The sequence below is a fragment of the Somniosus microcephalus genome, chromosome 19 (genome assembly GCF_052327205.1).
Source record: "Somniosus microcephalus isolate GS21.2 chromosome 19, FLI_Smic_1.0, whole genome shotgun sequence".
Taxonomy (NCBI): domain Eukaryota; kingdom Metazoa; phylum Chordata; class Chondrichthyes; order Squaliformes; family Somniosidae; genus Somniosus; species Somniosus microcephalus.
The window spans coordinates 18,247,946-18,264,537 of NC_141005.1; the positions used below are offsets into that span (position 1 = coordinate 18,247,946).

Consider the following 16,592-nt stretch of genomic DNA (forward strand, 5'->3'; position numbering starts at 1 on the left):
GTCCCTGGGTGTCATTAATATATTTTGGAATTTGCCTGGGTATAATGGCTCGCCTGGATGCTGTGAATACAGCAAAACCGGGTGGGAGGAACACACACCCCATTGGAGCCCATCCATCCATTAATTTATACTTGTATAATATATTAATTCAGAGTGAACTTTGCACCAAATCCAAGCTGATGACGAGCATGCGCGTGGCAATGCTCAGTCCCTCAAGCCCGGCCCACGTGTTAGCGCTGTGCTCTGTCGAGGCGCTCTGCATTGTTGAGTTCTGCATTGTTTCGAACTTCAGTGCTGTACTGTTGGTCTACAGCCTGACCAACCCTCCCTTTAAGCTGCGCGGCTGTGCAATGCTCTGCAGGTCCCGCGCAGCCGGTGAGCCAGCATTTAAATAGAAAAAAAAACGCGCATGCGCGGAATTTTGAGTAGCCCGCGTCGGCCCCCTTAAAGGGGTCGCGGGGGCCAAAAATAAATTAGAGTGAGCACTGAGCCTGACTGCATCAAATTACACATTTCACTTCTGCATTCTCCCTCTGCACACAAAGGGCATTCTCACCATCCCTCCTGAAGGTGTTGGTAAGTGTCGGGGTTCACCATCATTGGTCGCTGTAGTGAAATTATGGATTTCTCGTGGATCCTAAGCAATAGCTCATTTTGGATATGTTGCCAGTGCAGTATCTCCTCGGCATCACCCATGGCTTTACTTGCCAGATAGTTGGCAAAGGAAGTTCAACACAGATAAATGTAAGGTACAGGAATCCCGCCCCAACCGCGGTTTTGCCATACGCGGATTTCAAGTATACACGGTTTCCTCTCTGCGACAACTTTTGCCAACCGCAGCAGTGAATTTTGCGTAGACGCGGTTTTTAATTTAGGATTGAGGTAACTAACATGATTTTATTGCTTTTATATATTTTTTATTGTGTTATTTGAATATTTATACTGTATTTGCCAACCGCGGTTTTACTAACCACGGGGGTTTCAGGGACGTATCCCCCGCGGTTGGGGAAGGATTACTGTATTGCATTTTGGTAGGAAGAATAGGGAGGTCACTTATTACTTGGAGGGTGCGAGTCTGGATGGGGCAGAGGAACATCCCACAGAATTTTACTGGAAGAGGCCCAGAGTTTGGCCCCTTGTGCAGTCCTCAGTGGTGTTAAGTTGACAGCACCAAATTACACACTCCAGGTAAAGTGCTGAATGATTATTGTCCTCCCGCTTGCTGGCGGTGCAACTACAAATCTTGCTAATGACACCAGGTGGTGTGACTAGAAGCAGTCATATTAATGACATTAATATATGCATTGGGCCCAGTTGATCCAATAGCCCCAAGTGCAGGAACAGGAAAATCCATCCCATAGTATTCATCAACGTGCTAATGACGTTTACTGGCCTGTATTATATTGACTGTCTGGTTTGGAGATCTTTGACCCTTACCATGTCCTTTCTGTGCTTTGACAGACAGCCAGATCCACCAACTGAGAGCACAGTACTGTTACAGGCAGTTCGAATTCATCTTGCTCAAATATATGGTTGTGGTATCAATCACATTTACATCATTGGTCACTGTAGCGAAATGATGGATTGCTTGCGGATCCTAAGCAATAGTTCATTTTGGATATATTGCCAGTGCAGTATCTCCCTGGCATCACTCATGGTTTTACATGCCAGAAAGGGAAGAGTGGTAGACAATATCCGCGATGATAGCGCTGTCAAAATCCTCCCAGCATTTCCCTGAGAATCCGCCTCAACCCCATGATCCATAAAAGATTAGTTATATGCTTGATATTGGGCAATGATTTTCCAGCATTGAAAATCTTACTTTAAAAAAGCTCGTTCACCAAAACAGCGATAAAAACATTGACATTCAAGTCATTATGGCCCTATAATGGTAGGGTGCAAAAGCAGACATGTAGGTGGTATTTATACCGGAGGTTTGAGAGTACCTTCAGTACATTATAAAATGAAAATAGAAAATGTGTTGGAGGTGTTAGTGTGCACCTAGTTTGTGTGTGTCTTCTATGTCTCATTCAATTCTATAGGTCAGTACAAGTTCATTAACAATCCGAGTAGCAGATCTCTTTCAGAACCACTGTCGTACATCCATTATATATGTACATTACTGCAGTTATTCCTTTGACTCCCTGCTCGGTGGAACAATGTAGGACAATGGACTTCCCTTACTTTTTTCACAGAATGGGGGATCACTGCTCCACGTGAGGTCCCACTGGCAGGTGAGGGTGTCGCTTCCTAAGATGTCGTATCCGGGGTCACACTGATAGGTTATCATGGTTCCACGGACCATTTCTCTGTGGGAAGTGGTTTTCCAGCCATTGGGAATCTCTGGAAGATCTGAGCAAGTGTCATTTCGAGAAACCTCTGTGAGAAGAAGAAGAGAAGACAAATATAGGGGTCAAAAACCAAAATGTTGACTCATTAAGCAGACCATCTTTTTTCCCCCACTACCAATTTAATCCACTTTTGAAGGTTCTAGCCCAGGTTGTGGTACAGTTCCACACAGTGTCAACTGTGGCTCAGTGAGTAGCACTCTTGCCTCCGAGGCAGAAGGTTGTGGGTTCAAGTTCAACTGCATGGAATTTGAGCATGAAATCTAGGCTGTCATCCCAGTGCGGTACCGAGGGAGTGCTGCACTGACAAAGGTGCCGTCTTTTGGATGAAATGTTAAACCGAGACTCTCTCTGCTGTCTGAGTTGGAGGCGAAAGATCCCACTGCACTATTTCAAAGAAGAGCAGGGGAGTTCTCCTGGTGTCCTGGCCAATATTTATCCCTTGCGCACAGCAAGGTCCCCCAAACAGCAATTTAATAGTGATGTTGGTTGAGGGATAAATATTGGCACCAGGGAAAACTCCCCTGCTCTTCTCCGAAATAGTGCAACGTCCACCTGAGAGGGCAGACGGGGCCTCGGTTTAGCGTCTCATCCGAAAGACGGCACCTCCGACAGTGCAGCGCTCCCTCAGCACCGCACTGGGAGTGTCAGCCTGGATTATGTGCTCAAGTCTCGGGACTAGGTGAAGTCTAAAAAAACACAAAAATGTGCTACCACTTTTAAAAACTGTGTGAGCTAACCCCAGAATCTGCACCTCGTGACTGAGCCGGATTTGCAATGCCATCTGCGTTCTGCTCTTCATGTAATATTTATTTATGAAGAGGAAAAAAAAATTATGCAAGTACAAAATTGAAGCTGCTTAATTATATTTTTCAGGGAAAATGTGATTAATTTTTTTTCTGTCTGTTTGATACACAGCAGCGTGTCGGGTTATAAATCAAAACAAATGAAGCAAGGAAGATTAGAAAATTGGTCTGTCGCTGGCATAAGTAAAAACATCACGGATTAGGAAGGTGTAATACTAATACTGACTGAACGTTTGCTCTGGGATGAGGCAGTTTAATGGCCACATTCCTTCAGACCACTCAAGAAATGTTATTCCCCACCCCCACACCCTATTTGTCAAGCTAATCAAATTAGCTGCAGTGAACATTATCTTCCAATAACGCAGCCAAGAAGATCGGATCAAAAGATCTCTCGTGGGCTCCCCAATTACTTATGGTGAACGCACTCCCCCATTGTGGTCATGAGCAATGTTCCCTTCAAGCTGCGCGGCCGTGCTGCGCTCCAGGGGCCCCGCGCAGCCGGCGAGCCCGCTTTTAAATTGAAGAAACTGTGCATGCGTGGAGTTTTGAATGGGCCGCGCAGCCCCTTAAAGGGGCGGTGCGGCCCCCCTAAAAAATTATAGGGAGCATTGGTCATGAGTCCACAACACCAGGACTGTCCCAGGCTCAGCGGCCTGACCTGTGATGAGTTATTGGGTTTCAGTTGGGGGTCAATAATTGAACCTGATGACGTCCCCCCCCCCTCACTGAGTTAGGAGATTATATTACAGTGCTCCTTACTGGAATCTCCCATTACAGTAAAAATAGTTGTAAGAGTGCCATGGCTCAGCTGGTAACTCTTGTCTCTTGAGTCAGAAGGTTGTGGGTTCAAGTCCCACTCCAGAGACTTGAGCACAAAATCTAGGCTGACACTCCAGTGCAGTACTGAGGGAGTGCTGCACTGTCGGAGGTGCCGTCTTTCGGATGAGATGTTAAACCGAGGCTCTGTCTGCTCTCTCAGGTGGACGTATTCATTTATCCCTCAACCAACATCACTAAAACAGATTATCTGGGCATGATTACAGTGTTGTTTGTAGGACCTTGCTCTGCGCAAATTGGCCGCTGTTTCCTACAATACAACAGTGACTGGACACTTCATAGGATTACATAGGATATACGGCACACAAACAGGCCATTCGGCCCAACCAGTCCATGCCGGCATTTATGCTCCACTCGAGCCTCCTCCCGTCTTTCCTCATCTAAATCTATCAGCGTAACCCTCTATTCCCTTCTCCCTCATATGCTTGTCTAGCCTCCCCTTAAATGCATCTATACTATTTGCCTCAACCACTTCCTGTGGTAGTGAGTTCCACATTCTCACCACTCTTTGGGTAAAGAAGTTTCTTCTGAATTCCCTATTGGATTTCTTGGTGGCTATCTTATATTGATGGCCTCTAGTTAATGCTCTTCCCCACAAGTGGAAACATTCTCTCTGTATCCACTCTATCAAAACCTTTCATAATTTTAAAGACCTCTATTAGGTCACCCCTCAGCCTTCTTTATTCAAGAGAAAAGAGACCCAGCCTGTTCATCCTTTCTTGATATGTATACCACTTCAAAAGCACTTAATTGGCTGTAAAGCGCTTTGGGACGTCCTGAGGTCGTGAAAGGCGCTGTAGAAATGTCAGTCTTTCTCTTCCTTGTTATGCATTAATGCAATATCTATAAGAATGTCAACAGAACCTCTCTAATATACAAATATAAATAGTTCTGTAGGGATCTTCAGCAATGGCTCAGTGGGCAAATAAGCAATGTAATGTGGTACTGTACTAAGCTATATAAACCAGAAAGGCCCTGGGTTCAATGATGGGGGTCGCAGTGAGTTAACTGGTTCCCAGTCAGAGCATTGGTAGAAGACTAAAATTTGCCTCGGCTAGGGAGAAAGAGAAAAAAGACATATGTTGGGGGGTTCCTACTCCCGATTACCATTTGCCAATCCTCTACACGTCAGTTAAAGACAAGGCCAGCTTTGGTGCTGGTGCCACCCTGTGTTTGAAGAACCTCAGGGTCACACCTGACATATGGCTGCTCAGATGAGGTAGTGGAGAGCTGTGTTGTTTTTTAAAATTTGTCCACAGGATGTGGGCGTCACTGGCAAGGCCAGCATTTATTGCCCATCCCTAATTGCCCTTGAGAAGGTGGTGGTGAGCTGCCTTCTTGAACCGCTGCAGTCCGTGACACTTCTTTCTAGCAGTTTTTTACAACTGAGTGATTCGCTAGGCCGTTTCAGAGGGGCAGCTAAGAGTCAACCACACTGCTGTGGGTCTGTGAGTCACATATAGGCCAGACCGGGTAAGGACAGCAGATTTCCTTCCCTAAAGGGCATTACGACAATCCGGTAGTTTCGATGGTCACCATTACTGATACTAGCTTTTTAATTCCAGATTTATTTAATTGTTTGAATTTAAAGTTTCCCAGCTGCCGTGGTGGGATTATTGAACTCCCGCCTCTGGATCATTAGTCCAGGCCCTCTGGATTACTAGTCCAGCATCATAAACACTGTGCTACCGTATCCCTGTGTCTGTTGAATCATACCCCAGCACGAGTCACCGTCTTCGGGAGAGGAGGAGAGAAAATTGGGGAAGAAAATCCAAGTGAAGCAAAGCCGAGAGCAGCAGGTGTCTGGCTCTGATTTTGAAGCAGTAATTCAGTCCCGTGGTTCTGCTCTTCCTCATAAATCACTCAAGCTTCACTTTCCCCTGTTTATATCAGACCAGCCAAGAATGAATTACTGTCTTATGCATCACTGCCAACAAATTTACTGGCTTGTAATTATACTGTTTAAGTGTGTCTATTAATGACTTAGTTTAATTGAAGCCTTTGGATGTGTTTACATCCTACTTCCAGGTTTTGGCTGGTGTGAATATATTAAAATGCTCACCTGACAAGCAAATGGGCAGTTCTGATTTTCAGATAACGACAAACTCACAGAGAACCACATATTATATGCAAGTGACACAATATGGGTTTCACAACAAAGAAATGATTTTGCTTTCTCCTTGCTTTCTCTACCAATGTTCTCCCTATCCTTTCATAGAATGATGCAGCACAGAAGGAGGCCATTTGGCCCATCGTGTCTGTGCCACTCCCCTGCTCTTTCCTCACATCCCTGCAACTTTTCCCCCTTCAAGTATTTCATCTAATTCCCTTTTGAAAGTTTCTATTGAATCTGCTTCCACCGCCCTTTCAGGCAGCGCGTTCCAGATCACAACAACCCGCTGTGTAAAAGAAATTCTCTTCATCTCCCCCCCGGTTCTTTTACCAGTTCTCTTCAATCTGTGTCCTCTGGTTACCAACCCTCCTGCCAATGAAAACAGTTTCTCCCGATCTACTCAAAACCCCTCATAATTTTGAACACCACTGTTAAATCTCCCCTTAACCTTCTCTGCTCGACGGAGGACTACTCCAGTTTCTCTCGTCTCTCCACATAACTGAAGTCCCTCATCCCTGGTACTGTGGTGTATGTAACCTGTTCCACCTTAAGAGAACTTAAGCCTGTTCCACCTTAAGAGATGTACTACTTTCTCTGGCTGCTGTATGTGTAATACCGGTGGTGACCACCGGTATATAAGCACTGTGTAGTAATATTGTATTTTAGTATAGTCCTGACCTCCAACCAGTAAAGACCTGTTGAACTTTAATCTTGTAGTCTGTGTTAGTAATTACAACTAGAACACACAGACTTAACAGGTACCATTCTGGTAAACCTCCTCTCTACCCTGGCCACAGCCTTGACATCCTTCCTAAAGTGCGGTGCCCAGAATTGGACACAATACTCCAGTTGGGGCCTAACCAGTGTTTTGTAAAGGTTTAGCAGAACTTCCTTGCGTTTGTACTCTATGGGCTCGAATTTCCAAGCCCTGTGGAGGCGGGTTTGGAGGCGGGAGTGGTGGGAAAATTGCAGAATCGGGGGGCACGAACTCATCCCGCCCCCAACCCACCTCCATGCCCGTTTCCCAGGAGGCGGGGACCCGACATGTGCTGGGAGCCGCCTCCCCGAGGCAGGAAGGGGATTAGTGCCAATTAACTCGATAGCAAAATACTGCGGATGCTGGAAATCCGAAACAACAACAGAAAACGCTGGAAAAACTCAGCAGGCCAGGCAACATCCGTGGAGAGAGAAATAGAGTCAACGTTTCAGGTCGAAACCCTTTCATCAGAACTGAGAAAAAAAGGCAGGAAATGAAACAGATTAAAAGGCCAGTTTGAGGGCTGGGAAATGGGGGAGGGGAGGAAAGAACAAAAGGGAGGTGAAGAGACTGAGTCTGAGTAGAAGGACTCAAGTTAGAAGACAGATTGTCAGTGTTTGACAGCTTCACAGAGCTGTCAAACACTGATTTTTCATCTGTCAAAAGCTCTTGACAGATGAAATGTCAATCATTGACATCACCAGTAACCAGATGTCCCTTTATTGGCCTGCTGAGCCCACTGGGTGGGCTTAACAAGGTCAATCAAGGGAAAATAGCGTGGGTTGGCCACAAGTCAATGGAGGCGGGACTACAACCCAAAAAGTGGGAGCCCCGCCTCCATCACGTCCCCATTGACAAAATCCAGCCCTGTGCCTCTATTGATAAAGCTATGGATCGTATGTGCTCTTCTATCAGCCTTTCTCCTCTGTTGGAAGTAAGGTCAGTTCCGCTGGCAATGGGTCACACTCTGGTACCTCACCTGTGTGGCATTCTTCTCGTGCGATCCCAGACATTCACACTTGGCAGGACCTTCGGCTGTAATTGGTGGGGGTGGCAGGGTGGTGGGTGGTGGGACACCTCACCTGATAGCCACTTTCCAGCAGCAGTCACCAGATAGCAATCAGAAGCAGGAACCTTCCCTTCCCTAGTCCAGGGGCGCTGAGGACCACCATAGCATCTCCTACTATGTTGACTGAGATCACCTAACTCCACACAGACCACGATTCAAACCTGGGAGCCTGTGGATCAAAATTGGTTCAATTCCACAGCGGGCTTAGAAACTGATCCACCAGAGAGCTCAGGAGTCTCACTTTAAAAGGAAGGCATCTTTATTTTATAGTCCAAATGCAGTTAGTTCAAATATTTAATGTTCATTTTGCAGTTAAGAGGAAATGATTACAGTGTATTGCCATTTACTGGGGTTTCACTAGCTTGCCGAGACCTGCAATTACCTTTCGTATTGCTAGAGCCATTGGGTGTCAATAATACAATACTTCAAATCTCGACTCCTGTCATTTTTTTTGAAGCAGATTTTGCTTCAAGGTCGTCACATTCAGTAATATATTCTGCTCGCACTCCGGGCCATTAGCAATCTGCAAAGAAATGTAAAGCAGCAAGCACTGCGCTGCTTTTCCCTTGTAAAGCGTCGGTGGGGTGGGGGGGGGGGGGATCTCAGCAAGTGCCGTGGATCTTTCCCGAGCCACGCAGTCACAGCCTCAGCCTCTATCACACTAAAATGGCCGCCTGAACGTTTGCATAGGCCTGGCTCCACTTCTCATGTCCCCTTCCGTGGGGAAAACGCCTCACTCTCAGTGCTTCTCCACCACTACAACCCTCAGCCATGCCTTTGTCACCTCCGGACACCACTTATTCCAAAGCTCTCCCGGCTGGCCTCTCATACTCCACCCTCCGCAAAACGTCAGCTTATCGAAGCTTTTGCTGCCCCTATCCTATCCAGCACCAAGTCACGCACGCCCATCACCCCTGTCCTGTATAGAAACATAGAAGATAGGAGCAGGAGTAGGCCATTCGGCCCCTCGAGCCTGCTCCGCCATTCAATGAGATCATGGCTGATCATCCAAATTCAGTACCCTGTCCCTGCCTTCTCCCCATATCCCTTGATCCCTTTAGTCTTAAGAAATATATCTAACTCCTTCTTGAATATATTTAATGAATTGGCCTCAACTGCCTTCTGTGGCAGAGAATTCCACAGGTTCACCACTCTCTGGGGAAGAAATTCCTCCTCATCTCTGTCTGCATGGCTCCTGGTTCCCCCAGTGCCTCAAATTGAATATTCTCATCCCCGTGTTTGAACCCTTTCGTGGCCTCATCCCTTCCTAATTCTGTCCTCCTTCAGCCCTACAACCCTCTCCCCAAACACTCTGTTCTCCAAGTCTGCCTTCTTTTACAACCTGCTCCCTTCGCCCCTGCATTGGTGGGTATTCCTTCCTAAAGACCCACCCCTTCGATCAAGCTATACGTCACCCCTCTTAACATCTCCTTCTTTGGCCTGGTGTTCATGTTTTTGGTTAAGCCTCTGTGAAGTACTGTGGGGCATTTTCCGATGTTAAAGATGCGACATAAAAAGTTATTGTAATGCTAAAATGTTATAGTTTAAAAAAAAAAAAAAATGCTACACACCATAATAGTTCATGATAAATCCTTGCCCCTTTCCAAAAATCAAGCCGGCTGGATCTGAATGGAATCTGACAGTAAGGTCGGAGGTGGTGGAATACACTTTCAACGGGGCATTGCTTCCAACGTATTGTCCAAGAATCCTCATGGTTAAATCATCTCCATCGTACAAGGATAATATGTCGCTGTTGGTGAGATTCAGGCTGTGCAAGAGAAAAAAAAAGAAAGTGACAATTAACATTCACAATTTGCTCTTCACCTATTTCTCTCTTGCTGTCCTGCAGTCACTATCCCACACCAGGGTGCAGTTCCGTAGGTACCAAGTCACTATCCCACGCCAGGGTGCAGTTCCGTAGGTACCAAGTCACTATCCCACACCAGGGTGCAGTTCCGTAGGTACCAAGTCACTATCCCACACCAGGGTGCGGTTCCGTGGGCACCAAGTCACTATCCCACACCAGGGTGCAGTTCCGTAGGTACCAAGTCACTATCCCACACCAGGGTGCGGTTCCGTGGGCACCAAGTCACTCTCCCACACCAGGGTGCGGTTCCGTAGGTACCAAGTCACTATCCCACACCAGGGTGCAGTTCCGTAGGTACCAAGTCACTATCCCACACCAGGGTGCAGTTCCGTAGGTACCAAGTCACTATCCCTCACCAGGGTGCAGTTCCATGGGTACCAAGTTGCTATCCCACACCAGGGTGCAGTTCCATGGGTACCAAGTCGCTATCCCACACCAGGGTGCAGTTCCGTAGGTACCAAGTCACTATCCCACACCAGGGTGCAGTTCCGTAGGTACCAAGTCACTATCCCACACCAGGGTGCGGTTCCGTAGGTACCAAGTCACTATCCCTCACCAGGGTGCAGTTCCATGGGCACCAAGTCACTATCCCACACCAGGGTGCAGTTCCGTAGGTACCAAGTCACTATCCCACACCAGGGTGCAGTTCCGTAGGTACCAAGTCACTATCCCACACCAGGGTGTGGTTCCGTAGGTACCAAGTCACTATCCCACACCAGGGTGCAGTTCCATGGGCACCAAGTCACTATCCCACACCAGGGTGCAGTTCCGTAGGTACCAAGTCACTATCCCACGCCAGGGTGCAGTTCCGTAGGTACCAAGTCACTATCCCACACCAGGGTGCGGTTCCGTAGGTACCAAGTCACTATCCCTCACCAGGGTGCAGTTCCATGGGCACCAAGTCACTATCCCACACCAGGGTGCAGTTCCGTAGGTACCAAGTCACTATCCCACACCAGGGTGCGGTTCCGTAGGTACCAAGTCACTATCCCACACCAGGGTGCAGTTCCATGGGCAACAAGTCACTATCCCACACCAGGGTGCAGTTCCAAGGGTACCAAGTCACTATCCCACACCGGGGTGCGGTTCCGTAGGTACCAAGTCACTATCCCACGCCAGGGTGCGGTTCCGTAGGTACCAAGTCACTATCCCACGCCAGGGTGCAGTTCCGTAGGTACCAAGTCACTATCCCACGCCAGGGTGCAGTTCCGTAGGTACCAAGTCACTATCCCACACCAGGGTGCAGTTCCGTAGGTACCAAATCACTATGCCACACAAGGGTGCAGTTCCGTAGGTACCAAGTCACTATCCCACGCCAGGGTGCAGTTCCATAGGTACCAAGTCACTATCCCACACCAGGGTGCAGTTCCGTAGGTACCAAGTCACTATCCCACACAAGGGTGCGGTTCCGTAGGCAGCAAGTCACTATCCCACGCCAGGGTGCGGTTCCATGGGTACCAAGTCACTATCCCACACAAGGGTGTGGTTCCGTAGGTACGAAGTCACTATCCCACACAAGGGTGCAGTTCCGTAGGTACCAAGTCACTATCCCACACCAGGGTGCAGTTCCGTAGGTACCAAGTCACTATCCCACACCAGGGTGCAGTTCCGTAGGTACCAAGTCACTATCCCACACAAGGGTGCGGTTCCGTAGGTACCAAGTCACTATCCCACGCCAGGGTGCGGTTCCATGGGTACCAAGTCACTATCCCACACCAGGGTGCAGTTCCGTAGGTACCAAGTCACTATCCCACGCCAGGGTGCGGTTCCGTAGGTACCAAGTCACTATCCCACACCAGGGTGCGGTTCCATGGGTACCAAGTCACTATCCCACACCAGGGTGCAGTTCCGTAGGTACCAAGTCACTATCCCACGCCAGGGTGCAGTTCCGTAGGTACGAAGTCACTATCCCACACCAGGGTGCAGTTCCGTAGGTACCAAGTCACTATCCCACACCAGGGTGCAGTTCCGTAGGTACCAAGTCACTATCCCACACCAGGGTGCAGTTCCGTAGGTACCAAGTCACTATCCCACACCAGGGTGCAGTTCCGTAGGTACCAAGTCACTATCCCACACAAGGGTGCGGTTCCGTAGGCAGCAAGTCACTATCCCACGCCAGGGTGCGGTTCCATGGGTACCAAATCACTATCCCACACAAGGGTGCGGTTCCGTAGGTACCAAGTCACTATCCCACACCAGGGTGCAGTTCCGTAGGTACCAAGTCACTATCCCACACCAAGGTGCAGTTCCGTAGGTACCAAGTCACTATCCCACACAAGGGTGTGGTTCCGTAGGTACGAAGTCACTATCCCACACCAGGGTGCAGTTCCGTAGGTACCAAGTCACTATCCCACACCAGGGTGCAGTTCCGTAGGTACCAAGTCACTATCCCACACCAGGGTGCAGTTCCGTAGGTACCAAGTCACTATCCCACACCAGGGTGCAGTTCCGTAGGTACCAAGTCACTATCCCACACCAGGGTGCAGTTCCGTAGGTACCAAGTCACTATCCCACACAAGGGTGTGGTTCCGTAGGTACGAAGTCACTATCCCACACCAGGGTGCAGTTCCGTAGGTACCAAGTCACTATCCCACACCAGGGTGCAGTTCCGTAGGTACCAAGTCACTATCCCACACCAGGGTGCAGTTCCGTAGGTACCAAGTCACTATCCCACACCAGGGTGCAGTTCCGTAGGTACCAAGTCACTATCCCACACCAGGGTGCAGTTCCGTAGGTACCAAATCACTATCCCACACCAGGATGCGGTTCCGTAGGTACCAAGTCACTATCCCACACCAGGGTGCAGTTCCGTAGGTACCAAGTCACTATCCCACACCAGGGTGCAGTTCCGTAGGTACCAAGTCACTATCCCACACCAGGGTGCAGTTCCGTAGGTACCAAGTCACTATCCCACACCAGGGTGCAGTTCCGTAGGTACCAAATCACTATCCCACACCAGGATGCGGTTCCGTAGGTACCAAGTCACTATCCCACACAAGGGTGCAGTTCCATGGGTACCAAGTCACTATCCCACACAAGGGTGCAGTTCCGTAGGTACCAAGTCACTATCCCACACAAGGGTGCAGTTCCATGGGTACCAAGTCACTATCCCACACAAGGGTGCAGTTCCGTAGGTACCAAGTCACTATCCCACACAAGGGTGCAGTTCCGTGGGTACCAAGTCACTATCCCACACCAGGGTGCAGTTCCGTAGGTACCAAGTCACTATCCCACACCAGGGTGCAGTTCCGTAGGCACCAAGTCACTATCCCACACCAGGGGGCAGTTCCGTCGGCACCAAGTCACTATCCCACACCAGGGTGCAGTTCCGTAGGTACCAAGTCACTATCCCACACCAGGGTGCAGTTCCGTAGGTACCAAGTCACTATCCCACACAAGGGTGCAGTTCCATGGGTACCAAGTCACTATCCCACACAAGGGTGCAGTTCCGTAGGTACCAAGTCACTATCCCACACAAGGGTGCAGTTCCGTGGGTACCAAGTCACTATCCCACACCAGGGTGCAGTTCCGTAGGTACCAAGTCACTATCCCACACCAGGGTGCAGTTCCGTAGGCACCAAGTCACTATCCCACACCAGGGTGCAGTTCCGTAGGCACCAAGTCACTATCCCACACCAGGGGGCAGTTCCGTCGGCACCAAGTCACTATCCCACACCAGGGTGCAGTTCCGTAGGTACCAAGTCACTATCCCACACCAGGGGGCAGTTCCGTGGGCACCAAGTCACTCTCCCACACCAGGGTGCAGTTCCGTAGGCACCAAGTCACTATCCCACACCAGGGTGCAGTTCCGTAGGTACCAAGTCACTATCCCACACCAGGGGGCAGTTCCGTCGGCACCAAGTCACTATCCCACACCAGGGTGCAGTTCCGTAGGTACCAAGTCACTATCCCACACCAGGGTGCAGTTCCGTAGGTACCAAGTCACTATCCCACACCAGGGGGCAGTTCCGTCGGCACCAAGTCACTATCCCACGCCAGGGTGCAATTCCGTAGGTACCAAGTCACTATCCCACACCAGGGTGCAGTTCCGTAGGTACCAAGTCACTATCCCACACCAGGGTGCAGTTCCGTCGGCACCAAGTCACTATCCCACACCAGGATGCGGTTCCGTAGGTACCAAGTCACTATCCCACGCCAGGGTGCAATTCCGTAGGTACCAAGTCACTATCCCACACCAGGGTGCAGTTCCGTAGGTACCAAGTCACTATCCCACACAAGGGTGCGGTTCCGTGGGCACCAAGTCACTATCCCACACCAGGGTGCAGTTCCGTAGGTACCAAGTCACTATCCCACACCAGGGTGCAGTTCCGTAGGTACCAAGTCACTATCCCACACAAGGGTGCGGTTCCGTAGGTACCAAGTCACTATCCCACACCAGGGTGCAGTTCCGTAGGTACCAAGTCACTATCCCACACCAGGGTGCGGTTCCGTGGGCACCAAGTCACTATCCCACACCAGGGTGCAGTTCCATGGGTACCAAGTCGCTATCCCACGCCAGGGGGCAGTTCCGTAGGTACCAAGTCACTTATCCCACGCCAGGGTGCAGTTCCATAGGCACCAAGTCACTATCCCACACCAGGGTGCGGTTCCATGGGTACCAAGTCACTATCCCACACCAGGGTGCGGTTCCGTAGGTACCAAGTCACTATCCCACACCAGGGTGCGGTTCCATGGGTACCAAGTCACTATCCCACACCAGGGTGCGGTTCCGTAGGTACCAAGTCACTATCCCACACCAGGGTGCAGTTCCATAGGCACCAAGTCACTATCCCACACCAGGGTGCAGTTCCGTAGGTACCAAGTCACTATCCCACACCAGGGTGCAGTTCCGTAGGTACCAAGTCACTATCCCACACCAGGGTGCAGTTCCGTAAGTACCAAATCACTATCCCACACCAGGGTGTGGTTCCGTAGGTACCAAGTCACTATCCCACACAAGGGTGCAGTTCCGTAGGTACCAAGTCACTATCCCACACCAGGGTGCAGTTCCGTAGGTACCAAATCACTATCCCACACCAGGGTGCAGTTCCGTAGGTACCAAGTCACTATCCCACACAAGGGTGCAGTTCCATGGGTACCAAGTCACTATCCCACACCAGGGTGCAGTTCCGTCGGTACCAAGTCACTATCCCACACCAGGATGCAGTTCCGTAAGTACCAAGTCACTATCCCACACCAGGGTGCAGTTCCGTAGGTACCAAGTCACTATCCCACACCAGGGTGCAGTTCCGTAGGTACCAAATCACTATCCCACACCAGGATGCAGTTCCGTAAGTACCAAGTCACTATCCCACACCAGGGTGTGGTTCCGTAGGTACCAAGTCACTATCCCACACCAGGGTGCGGTTCCGTAGGTACCAAGTCACTATCCCACACCAGGGTGCAGTTCCGTAGGTACCAAGTCACTATCCCACACCAGGGTGCAGTTCCGTGGGTACCAAGTCACTATCCCACACCAGGGTGCAGTTCCGTAGGTACCAAGTCACTATCCCACACCATGATGCAGTTCCGTAAGTACCAAGTCACTATCCCACACCAGGGTGCAGTTCCGTAGGTACCAAGTCACTATCCCACACCAGGGTGCAGTTCCATGGGTACCAAGTCACTATCCCACACCAGGGTGCAGTTCCATGGGTACCAAGTCACTATCCCACACAAGGGTGCGGTTCCGTAGGTACCAAGTCACTATCCCACACCATGATGCAGTTCCGTAAGTACCAAGTCACTATCCCACACCAGGGTGCAGTTCCGTAGGTACCAAGTCACTATCCCACACCAGGGTGCAGTTCCATGGGTACCAAGTCACTATCCCACACCAGGGTGCAGTTCCATGGGTACCAAGTCACTATCCCACACCAGGGTGCAGTTCCATGGGTACCAAGTCACTATCCCACACAAGGGTGCGGTTCCGTAGGTACCAAGTCACTATCCCACACCAGGGGGCAGTTCCGTAGGTACCAAGTCACTATCCCACACAAGGGTGCGGTTCCGTAGGTACCAAGTCACTATCCCACACCAGGGGGCAGTTCCGTAGGTACCAAGTCACTATCCCACACCAGGGTGCAGTTCCGTAGGTACCAAGTCACTATCCCACACCAGGGTGCAGTTCCGTAGGTACCAAGTCACTATCCCACGCCAGGGTGCAGTTCCGTAGGTACCAAGTCACTATCCCACACCAGGGTGCAGTTCCATGGGCACCAAGTCACTATCCCACACCAGGGTGCGGTTCCATGGGCACCAAGTCACTATCCCACACCAGGGTGCAGTTCCATGGGCACCAAGTCACTATCCCACACCAGGGTGCAGTTCCATGGGTACCAAGTCACTATCCCACACAAGGGTGCGGTTCCGTAGGTACCAAGTCACTATCCCACACCAGGGGGCAGTTCCGTAGGTACCAAGTCACTATCCCACACCAGGGTGCAGTTCCGTAGGTACCAAGTCACTATCCCACACCAGGGTGCAGTTCCGTAGGTACCAAGTCACTATCCCACGCCAGGGTGCAGTTCCGTAGGTACCAAGTCACTATCCCACACCAGGATGCGGTTCCGTAGGTACCAAGTCACTATCCCACACCAGGGTGCAGTTCCGTAGGTACCAAGTCACTATCCCACACCAGGGTGCAGTTCCGTAGGTACCAAGTCACTATCCCACACCAGGGGGCAGTTCCGTAGGTACCAAGTCACTATCCCACACCAGGGTGCAGTTCCGTAGGTACCAAGTCACTATCCCACACCAGGGTGCGGTTCCGTAGGTACCAAGTCACTATCCCAC

General features: G+C 50.1%; 1 protein-coding gene across 3 annotated transcripts in view; it reads right to left on the minus strand.

Annotated features, from left to right (window-relative positions):
• The window catches only part of LOC147103585 (seizure 6-like protein), a 321,234-nt gene that overhangs the window by 49,537 nt on the left and 255,105 nt on the right, over positions 1 to 16,592 (minus strand). For all 3 annotated transcript variants that reach the window (XM_086012034.1, XM_086012033.1, XM_086012035.1), the window contains exons 10-11: positions 9,502 to 9,698; positions 2,185 to 2,379 (exon numbers count right to left, since the gene is read on the minus strand). In XM_086012034.1, coding sequence (XP_085868160.1) covers positions 2,185 to 2,379; positions 9,502 to 9,698 — 392 coding nt within the window. The remainder of the gene's footprint in view (positions 1 to 2,184; positions 2,380 to 9,501; positions 9,699 to 16,592) is intronic.